The sequence below is a fragment of the Mugil cephalus genome, chromosome 5 (genome assembly GCF_022458985.1).
Source record: "Mugil cephalus isolate CIBA_MC_2020 chromosome 5, CIBA_Mcephalus_1.1, whole genome shotgun sequence".
Lineage (NCBI taxonomy): Eukaryota > Metazoa > Chordata > Actinopteri > Mugiliformes > Mugilidae > Mugil > Mugil cephalus.
This window is the reverse complement of record NC_061774.1, coordinates 15,124,303-15,133,110: the sequence shown is the minus strand read 5'-3', so window position 1 is coordinate 15,133,110 and position 8,808 is coordinate 15,124,303. Positions and strand designations below refer to the sequence as shown.

Sequence of the window (8,808 nt, the reverse complement as noted above, 5' to 3'; positions counted from 1 at the left end):
GCTGAGGGGAATAATGGCACAGACTGTGTCTGCGGGAATCGAAATGACGAAGCAGATTCTGTCTTTATTTTTGTACAGCTGTGCCTGCAAAACATCGACTTGTTTCTTTTTTACATCTGAAGCTGTTTGTACCTGCTCACATGGTTTACACTCACTCCTTTAACAGACAGCAGAAAGAGAGCTACTTAGACTACAGCAGAGTATAAAAAGAACGCAGTCTGTCAGTGCCATGTGATAAAAACCAAATACAAAAGTGCAAACATCTCTGACGTTAACCCTATCATCTCACGAAATAAACATTAGTGCTTGTTACAAAGAAAAAGGTTCACATTATATGCACTGCAACTTCTGATCTGAGGTCATGCCAAGTGAAAGACGCATCTCATATACTGTATATTGGCAACACAATCCGGTCATTATTAACACAAGGGTTACTAACATTTAATCTCAGCATGAGTTGTTTCAGTTTCCCTGACAAACCAGCAGGTACGACGGTATAGTTCATAGTAGCGATAATTCCTAGCAGTTAAAACATCATGCAGAGAGAGGAAAAGGTTGAAAGGATGGTGGTGTTTAGCTCGCTGTGATAGTTTATTAAGATCATTGTGATTATGGCACACACACTTTCAGAGCGCGTGAATGCTTCGTCTCTCAAGCCTCTGTGCAGCATGTTACCATCCTCACCGGCGGTATTTACAGGAAATAGTCCGGTGTACGCCGCGTCACATGTGGCTCTCCTCTGCGCGGCGCCGGGTCGAACTGTAGGCTGAAACAAACAAAGGCAGGACTCATCATCGGCTCCCTTTTTTAAAAAAAAATAAAAAATAGTATGACTCTATATAATGACAATTAGAAGCTCTACTTACAAGGAGTATTTTAATGTGTCATCAAGTTCCATTATTGCTGCCTGGTTGCCACAACGATAACAATAGTTCGGTGCACTGAAGATTGTCACTACATTTCGGTCGTGGCACCAATTGTAACCCTACGCCAAGAGATTTGTAGCACGTTATATATACTTATGAGTCAGAACATATCAAAGATACATCTGCACTCCCGCCTAGTGAAAAGAAATAGAAAAACAAAGCACCTCCATCACCAGCTGGTGGGCTCTTGAAACCAAGGTTAGGCCGTTGGCGTGGTTGAAAGTCTCAGAAATGTCCTGCCCAAACGTGTAGCCAGCACCACGGGGTGAGATTCCCCAGCCACCACGGTCATCTGGGTCTGACCACAACAAGTCGCACATTGGGCCCTGGAACAATATGAGGGAATAAATGCTAAAGTTTTTACATATTGTTAACAACGTTCGCATACCTACTGACTTTTAGATGGATTGTTTTGAATGTGCATATTGGACAAAATGATTACACAGTTGCTGAATGGACCCAAATCAAATTCGGGGTCTTATAAAGCGACTCTAATGTTTGGATAAACCTTATATACCTCGTGAGGAACCTCCTGCAAGCGATCCAGCGCTCTGATGTGCTCCAGTGTGTCTATTGAAGGGGATAATCCTCCATGGAGGCAGAAAATCTTAAAGAAGATAAAAACAGAATAAACGGGAGTCCCAGTATCCATGCTTTACGTCACATGTCACATCTAAATTCCAAACCTTACCTGGTTGTCTACCAGCGCTGTGAGGGGCAGATAGTCAAACAAATCTGTGAAGTACTTCCAAACGTTTGCATTTCCGTATTTCCTTAAGCACTCGTCGTAAAAACCATACACTTGCGTGATCTGCCTGCTCTCGTGGTTCCCTCTGAGAATTGTGATTCGCTCTCGGAACCTCACCTACAAAGAAAAAGGTGTTAAAGTATTAAGCAGCTGGCATGTCGAAGTGAAATACCACAGCATCGGTGGCAATCTGTCTTTTTCTTTACCTTAAGGGAAACTAGGAGCGTAACAGTCTCCACAGAATAGTAGCCTCGATCAACATAGTCTCCCATGAAGAGGTAGTTGGTGTCTGGAGACCTCCCCCCTATCTTAAACAGCTCCATGAGGTCGTGAAACTGCCCGTGGACATCTCCACAGACTGTCACTGGACATCTCACCTCCTGCACATTGGACTCTTTTGTCAAGATTTCCTTGGCCTAGAGTAGAAAACCCATAAAACGCAGGAAGATGTAGGTTCACAGGTAACAGTTTGGTATGGTGCACAGTGGGAGCAAACACAGTAGGTACGGACAAGCTATTTAAATCAAACACTAAACATTTATCCTTTTCATCGGATGAAACACACAGATGACTGTTATGGTTTGCTGCTCTGCCGCTAGTGCACTTCCCAGTGGCGAAGAGGTACCAAGAGTGGGCGTAGCTGGGAAAACAATATTAGCAGACATCCTCCTCCATCTTCTTGACGAGTGGAAATGTGCTGCATGCGGCTGCAGCCAAATGGTGTGCTCCACAGCAAGGCCACATGCCGTAGCCAAACTGAGACCAGTCCAGATTATATTTCAGCTATACCTGGCGAATCACAGGGATGTAACGGCTAACGGCTAATGCAGGCTACTAATAACCCGCCCGCCTTGCTGCGCAGATCTTACCTTTTCACACAGGACTTTGACCTGATTCTCTGATAGCTGTTTGCACTCGTTCAGTTGTTCAATCCATCCGTCCAGCTCCTTGGTGAATGACTTGTCGTCCATGCCTGGCTTGCGGTCAGCTAGCGAGCCGACCCACCTTTAAATTCCTCAAGAAAGCCTCTTTCTATTTCGTTACGTCTCTGAGCCCCGGCTACGCTGCGTCCTACCCAGCTCTGGTCATTCGCAGCGCGTAAGTGCGTCTGTGCGCTGCAAGAAAACGAACGCGCCACGGTGCGTCCCTGCAGCGACACAAGTAGACAGAAATTGTAGTGTCACAGAAGATACAGTGATCACAGACGCTCTGACATCTCTACCCTGCCGACTCTGGTTTAACGACGAAACCGGTCAATAAATCATATTAAAGGCTGCGGCATCGCATACAGAAGGGAAATATTTGCCCTGCTGCTGGTGCAATGATAATGGATTTGTTTTTATTTTTATTTGCTTTTGCTTGCTGATGCTCAGCTTCTGATTGGCGGTTATTTAAAGTTAAATTCCCAGTAACATTTAAAAGACGAGAATCAGAGAGTCTCTACAAAAAAATAACATTTTAGAGAATACATCTCTCTATATAATAATTCTATAATGTTTCATGAAGGTTACTTGAGACGTTACCGGCTAACAATGCTCTAGAAACAGAAACCCTGAAGGTTACAGCTTTGAAGGTGTTTATGTTGCATATCAATATTTTTAGACAATATGGTGAATAATAGTTGATAGAATTAATCAGGAGAATGTGCCATTAATATAAAAAGTATTAAAATGGCCTTCTGTAATTGATGTATTAACAGGATTTGGGCTTCTGATACATTTGTACATAGCTTTTAAATGTTGCATGGGGTCATATAATATAATATAATATAATATAATATAATATAATATAATATAATATAATATAATATAATATAATATAATATAATATAATATAGCTGTATTGATTCTGTATCCTAGTGAACTAGTTGTATAATTCTGAAAAAATAAAAAAGACAATTGTTCTCTTGAACAAGTTTATGAGTCCATTTCAGGTAACCTTCGCGTAAAAAACGAAAAAACACATTACCCACAACCAAGCGCGGTCCTCTCATATACACATGCGCAGTCGGTCGCTCTACTCTAGACAGCTGTAGGAGAAAATGGCAGCACACATGCTAGGACAGCAGGTAAGACATTGAAACCTTTTTAATGTTTTCAAGCATTTTATAATAGACCTTGGTCGTATTTTACTATCGCAAAAGTACGTTTTACTGTTGTTCTTCGTTGTGGTGTCCAGAAAGTAACGCTAAATAACCAAAATATTGACGCGGGGCTTTGCACTTGAATGACTGCTAACGTGTTAGCCTACGAGCTAACTGTCTTACACATAAACGGCTCAGATCGTGCTGGCAGTTCACCATCAAAAGTGTTGTCACTTCTGTGCTTACATGGTGCATATCTTTCTTTTCCAGGTCCGTCAGTTCAGCTCGTCTGTGGTCAGACCAGTGTCCAAACTGATTAAGGTAAATGACGTGAAGCTGCGCGGCGCATAATCAACAGTGTTTAATGGAAAGCGACGGAATTCATTCAGTGGTTGGGTCCTTTTATTCAGTTTGTCTATGTGCATGTGTCTTTCTAGCCTCCCATCCAGGTGTATGGAGTGGAGGGCCGCTATGCCACTGCTCTGTTCTCAGCTGCCAGCAAGCAGAACAAACTGGACCAAGTGGAGCAGGAGTTGGGAAAAGTCTCTGTAAGTCCAGCAATAACTTCACTGTTTCATTATGTGGATGATAGAATCCTTTGCTTTTACTCACTGTGTTATCCCAAGTTAATGTGGATGTGTTTGTGTAATTTATAAATAGATAAGATGTTCATTTATGCACTGTTCCAAGTTCATTATACGTATCTGCTTCTATTATTATTTCATTCTAATAATAATTCTAATTTATGATGTACAGTTTTTCTATTTGCTTACGCTTTTATTTTGATGCATATGTAAGTGTTTTTCTTTTACCACTTAGCAAAGTGACCACAGTCAAATTCCTTGTATGTGCAATTTGGCAAATTAAGTTGATTCTGTGGGTCATATTACATCTGGTTTATCCATCCATATATGTACATACTTATTAAGTATCTGTATATAGTGCATAGGGATATTTGCAGTATTCATGGTAAATTATTCCACATATACACTGTCATTAGAACGACACATTGGGATAATGATTTTATCAGTACTAGATTTTTTGATCCAAGCAGCCACAGTCTAAGATACCTGCCCTTGTTCTATATAATTCAAGTTGCTTTTTATGTGTGCCCCATCTTGCTTTTCAGACCATGATCAAGGACCCCAAGTTAGGCAGTATTGTAATGAATCCTCACGTAAAGCGAAGCCTCAAGCAGAGGGCCTTCAGCGATGCTCTTGCAAAGGCAAAAGTTTCACCCATCACCGTCAACCTCATCAGTGAGTCGTCTCTAACATGGGCTCTAACGTGTGTTCCCATGATGTGTTTGACTTTAGCATGTCATTAATTTAATATCCAAGTGAGTTCTGTTAATGTAAAGTTTTCAACCATTAAAATAAGTATAGGCCTTGCTTTTCAACATTTCCAAGAGGGTTATCAGCAGGATAAACAGCAAAAAGACTAGCGGTTACTCCAACACACACACAATGCAAGCAGCTCATTATTGTTCTGTTTATTGTCCACAGCTTACAGTTTTATTAATTCTCATAATTCATAAAATCATGCAGTGTTTAAATGTTTTCTGTAAATTTCAATACACTTCAACCTCAAACCTTTTGAGGTTGAAGTTTAGTTAAGAAAACAGTTTTCACTTTATTAACTAGTGTTATACAGCCCATTGGTGACTATTTTCTGTCCTCAAATATTAATTATAAAAATGCAACAGACCAGTTGTGAGCTTCACTAGGCAGTGCTCACAGTCGCCTTAGTCCACAAAACAAATGCTTGGTCTAAATTGTGTAAATGTACCATTCTTGATGAATGTCAGATTGTTTATTTCTAAATTTGGCATTTGATAGAAAATTTATTGTAGGTTCAGTTCAACAAAACCATTGAAAATATCTTTTGACTTTGAGATTGTGTGATAAATTGTTTACTATTTTCTCCAATCGGTTTACTCTGTCTGTTGTTGAATCAGAGAAATTAAAAAGTGCTTTAACATATCTATCCATCTTCTTTGTCAGATGTTTTGTCCGACAACGGTCGTCTCCCTTTAACTGGGGACGTAATCGCTGCTTTTGGCAAGATGATGAGTGCACACCGTGGAGAGGTCATCTGCTCCGTCACTACTGCTCAGGTATAAAATGGGAGGTGGATAGACGCTCCCTCTTTGAATTTCCTACTCTTTCAAACTGGTCACCTCATAAATAATGTTATTATTACTGCTGTATACAATCAGCCAATGAATGTTCCTCCATTTCAGCCTTTGGATGACGCTAGTCTCTCTGAACTGAAAGTAGCTCTGAAGGGCTTTCTGCAGAAGGGGGAATCGATCAAGCTGGAAACAAAGGTACAGTTTTAATGAATGATCCCAGAAATCTACACTTATCAATTGTTATTAGTTTTGTCGTAATCGGTGATGATTGAAACCAGTTTATTTATTTATTTTTTTTTACTGTGAATTTCCACTTGCTTTTGCTTTACAGTCAGATCCGTCAATCTTGGGTGGCATGATCGTCAGCATTGGAGACAAGTATGTGGACATGTCCACCAAAACAAAGATCCAGAAGCTGACCAAGCTGATGAAGGAAACTTAAGTCCTGTGGACTTAAAGACGACCATCGGGGGAAACGCTGATAAATGTACATTGCTACTTGTTCCAGCACTGTGGTTGCTCCATAAATACAGTGTCTCTACTTAAGTTCATATAGATGTTAATAAAAACTACAAAAAATGGAGAATGATCTGTGTCATTGATGATTGTTGTCACTCCTATACACAAACGTTTGCTTTTGTCTGCTCATTATTGTTAGTAGTCAATAAATAAAAGCTCCTATATGAATATAATGTAGCTGCAGTGTTGACAACTATCATATTCTTTGTTCCTTTATAACCACAAGCCCGTGCTTTGATGGTGGGACCCTTCTTTGTGTGATCTTATTTTTTTGCGGAGCCAAATTGCGTCACGCTGAAATGCTTCTACGTTTCCCGGAAACTCTTTTGCGCATGCGTGGTGGGCGCATAGCATTTTATTAATTTATTTTTCCGGCCGAAAATGGCTGCCACTCTCAACTAAACCTGCGCGTAAAGGATTAACTGAGCAGCAAAATTCCCAGCGCCGCTTCGAGACAATACTCCGAGACGGCAGGGCGTAGTCTGTGCGGCGCCTTCACAAAGATGTTACGGCGATCAAGGAAGGGAAATGATTACGACTCGAAATTAACCCTTTCCGGCCCGAAATCCAACAACAAATGAGGTACGAACTGTTCATTTTACGTTCTTAATATTGTTAAGCGTTTTCCTGCAGAGGCGATCTACATTTGTCTGTACGCATGCCGCACTTTTTACGCACTATAAATGTGTTCAATGCACTTTTTCTTGACACCTTTTGTGTTTTACGCTAAACGGCCTGTTTGCTCCAAAAGTAAGCTACTATAAATGCCTCTTTGGGTTCATGTTGAGTGAGTGTACAAGTGGCTACAACTACCTAATATTTGTGTTTCTGTGCACCCCAACAGAAAATGATGCATCAAGTGACCAGCAGCAGTAGCGACTACTGCATGAGTGGACTGGGAGACGAGTGTCATCCAGCAGGACACTTTGATTTATGTAGCACACAGTCAAACAAATTCTACCCCTCTGCGACTAACCCTGGTCTGCAGCTGTCCCTCTCCGGCCTTGCCCCTTTGCCACAGGGGATGCACAAAGCCATGGCATGCCAGTTACAGGACTCCCAGAACGACTTCCAGCCACAAACAGTGAGAATCAGAGGCAGCGAGGCCCTGGGGCCCGATGGCTCTAAGAAAAAGAAGGGCATAGTGAAATCAGGCCGGAGAGGGAGGCCGTCCGGGACCACAAAGTCAGCCGGGTACCGTACAAGTACCGGGCGTCCACTCGGGACAACTAGAGCGGCCGGGTTCAAAACCAGCCCGGGGAGGCCGCTCGGAACCACCAAAGCAGCAGGCTATAAGGTCAGCCCCGGCAGGCCGCCCGGCAGCATCAAGAGCGGGGCTCGGTTCAAGAAGCTAGATTTCAATTGTGACGCCACCAAGAAACTTGACTTTAACAACTGCAGTGGTCCCAAGAAACTGGACTTCACCACCTGCGACGTTCCACCTTTTCCGTACACCATGATGGAGAAAAGAGACCTCTGTGAGTCTGGTGGAAAAGCGGACGAGAGCGGCGAATAGTTCTGCAGCTGACTGTACGGTGTTTGTGAAAACACATGGTTGCATGAGAACAAGGATGCCAAGGAAACCATTTGTCAGATGCTGGCATAAAGAACTGTTTTTTTTTTTCTTTTTAACTTAGCTTTAGACACTTTTCTCATCTCATAACAAATGACTGAAGTATGTTGTTCCACTTTGACAAAGATGCATGCATATGAATTATTCACATCAATCATTATAGAGAAATATGTATCAGTTTGTGGTTCAAAGGTCACAGGAGTTGTCTTTATCCTCCAGTAATCATTTTGTCCCTGAGTTGTTCTCTTTACTCTCTTTCTATAGCTGAGGTCTTGTGACATTTTCTACACTCATAAACGTTTTAAGTACAATAATTCAATCGCACCATCTTCCTCGAGCATAAGCGTGTAAATGTGTAATCGTCTTTTACGTATTGTCCAACATGTTATTTTTTTTGTTATGGGAACACAGCAAAAAATAATGATAGTAATAACTGATTAGACTGAACTGTTAAAACTCAATGTGTAACACTGTTTGGACGCAGCATTTGCTTTTCCTGCATTTTGTAAATACAAGTTTTGATCATGTATCGTAACAATATGTTTCCATCCCACTTGCACTTCCATATTTACATGTATGTTGTTATACTGATCGTTAGAAAACAAAATAGAGCTCCATGAAAATGACAAAAAAAAATTGCTTTGTGATTATGTAATAAATGCTCATGTGCTGTTTGTGAAACCAAAATAAAAGAAAAGGAATCGTCTTTGTCACATAATTTCCTGCCAAATCGAAAGCGTGCAATTCTCCGTGCAGACACAAGAGGGCTTGTGTCCCCAGATAGTAGTGATCGCCTTGTAATGATACCTTAATTTACACCTTAAA

General features: G+C 41.3%; 3 protein-coding genes across 3 annotated transcripts; 2 read left to right on the top strand and 1 right to left on the bottom strand.

Annotated features, from left to right (window-relative positions):
- Positions 1-44: 44 nt before the first annotated feature.
- LOC125008468 (serine/threonine-protein phosphatase 2A catalytic subunit alpha isoform-like) lies at positions 45-2,874 on the bottom strand. Its single transcript, XM_047585740.1, has 7 exons — positions 2,544-2,874; positions 1,881-2,090; positions 1,618-1,791; positions 1,444-1,533; positions 1,091-1,252; positions 867-985; positions 45-766 (listed from the first exon to the last, which is right to left on the bottom strand). The coding sequence occupies exons 1-7, from the start codon at positions 2,643-2,645 to the stop codon at positions 694-696; spliced, it is 930 nt and encodes a 309-aa protein (XP_047441696.1). The 5' UTR covers positions 2,646-2,874; the 3' UTR covers positions 45-693.
- A 756-nt stretch (positions 2,875-3,630) lies between these two features.
- On the top strand, positions 3,631-6,472 carry atp5po (ATP synthase peripheral stalk subunit OSCP). Its single transcript, XM_047584567.1, has 7 exons — positions 3,631-3,742; positions 4,028-4,078; positions 4,195-4,305; positions 4,887-5,016; positions 5,761-5,873; positions 6,000-6,086; positions 6,223-6,472. The coding sequence occupies exons 1-7, from the start codon at positions 3,716-3,718 to the stop codon at positions 6,331-6,333; spliced, it is 630 nt and encodes a 209-aa protein (XP_047440523.1). The 5' UTR covers positions 3,631-3,715; the 3' UTR covers positions 6,334-6,472.
- A 284-nt stretch (positions 6,473-6,756) lies between these two features.
- Positions 6,757-8,689, top strand: si:ch1073-44g3.1 (uncharacterized protein LOC797133 homolog). The gene is made up of 2 exons (XM_047584565.1): positions 6,757-6,992; positions 7,255-8,689. The coding sequence occupies exon 2, from the start codon at positions 7,258-7,260 to the stop codon at positions 7,924-7,926; it is 669 nt and encodes a 222-aa protein (XP_047440521.1). The 5' UTR covers positions 6,757-6,992; positions 7,255-7,257; the 3' UTR covers positions 7,927-8,689.
- The last annotated feature ends 119 nt before the right edge of the window (positions 8,690-8,808 follow it).

Excerpts from the sequence above, each read along its gene's own strand:
- LOC125008468 (XM_047585740.1), bottom strand. The coding sequence starts at position 2,645 with ATGGACGACAAGTCATTCACCAAGGAGCTGGACGGATGGATTGAACAA. Across the intron at positions 1,792-1,880 it reads CGCTCCTAGTTTCCCTTAAG|GTGAGGTTCCGAGAGCGAAT; the intron begins GTAAAGAAAAAG and ends TTTTCTTTGTAG. Across the intron at positions 1,534-1,617 it reads CAGCGCTGGTAGACAACCAG|ATTTTCTGCCTCCATGGAGG; the intron begins GTAAGGTTTGGA and ends ATCTTCTTTAAG.
- atp5po (XM_047584567.1), top strand. The coding sequence starts at position 3,716 with ATGGCAGCACACATGCTAGGACAGCAG. Across the intron at positions 4,079-4,194 it reads CAGTGTCCAAACTGATTAAG|CCTCCCATCCAGGTGTATGG; the intron begins GTAAATGACGTG and ends GTGTCTTTCTAG. Across the intron at positions 5,874-5,999 it reads GCTCCGTCACTACTGCTCAG|CCTTTGGATGACGCTAGTCT; the intron begins GTATAAAATGGG and ends CCTCCATTTCAG.
- si:ch1073-44g3.1 (XM_047584565.1), top strand. The coding sequence starts at position 7,258 with ATGATGCATCAAGTGACCAGCAGCAGTAGCGACTACTGCATGAGTGGA.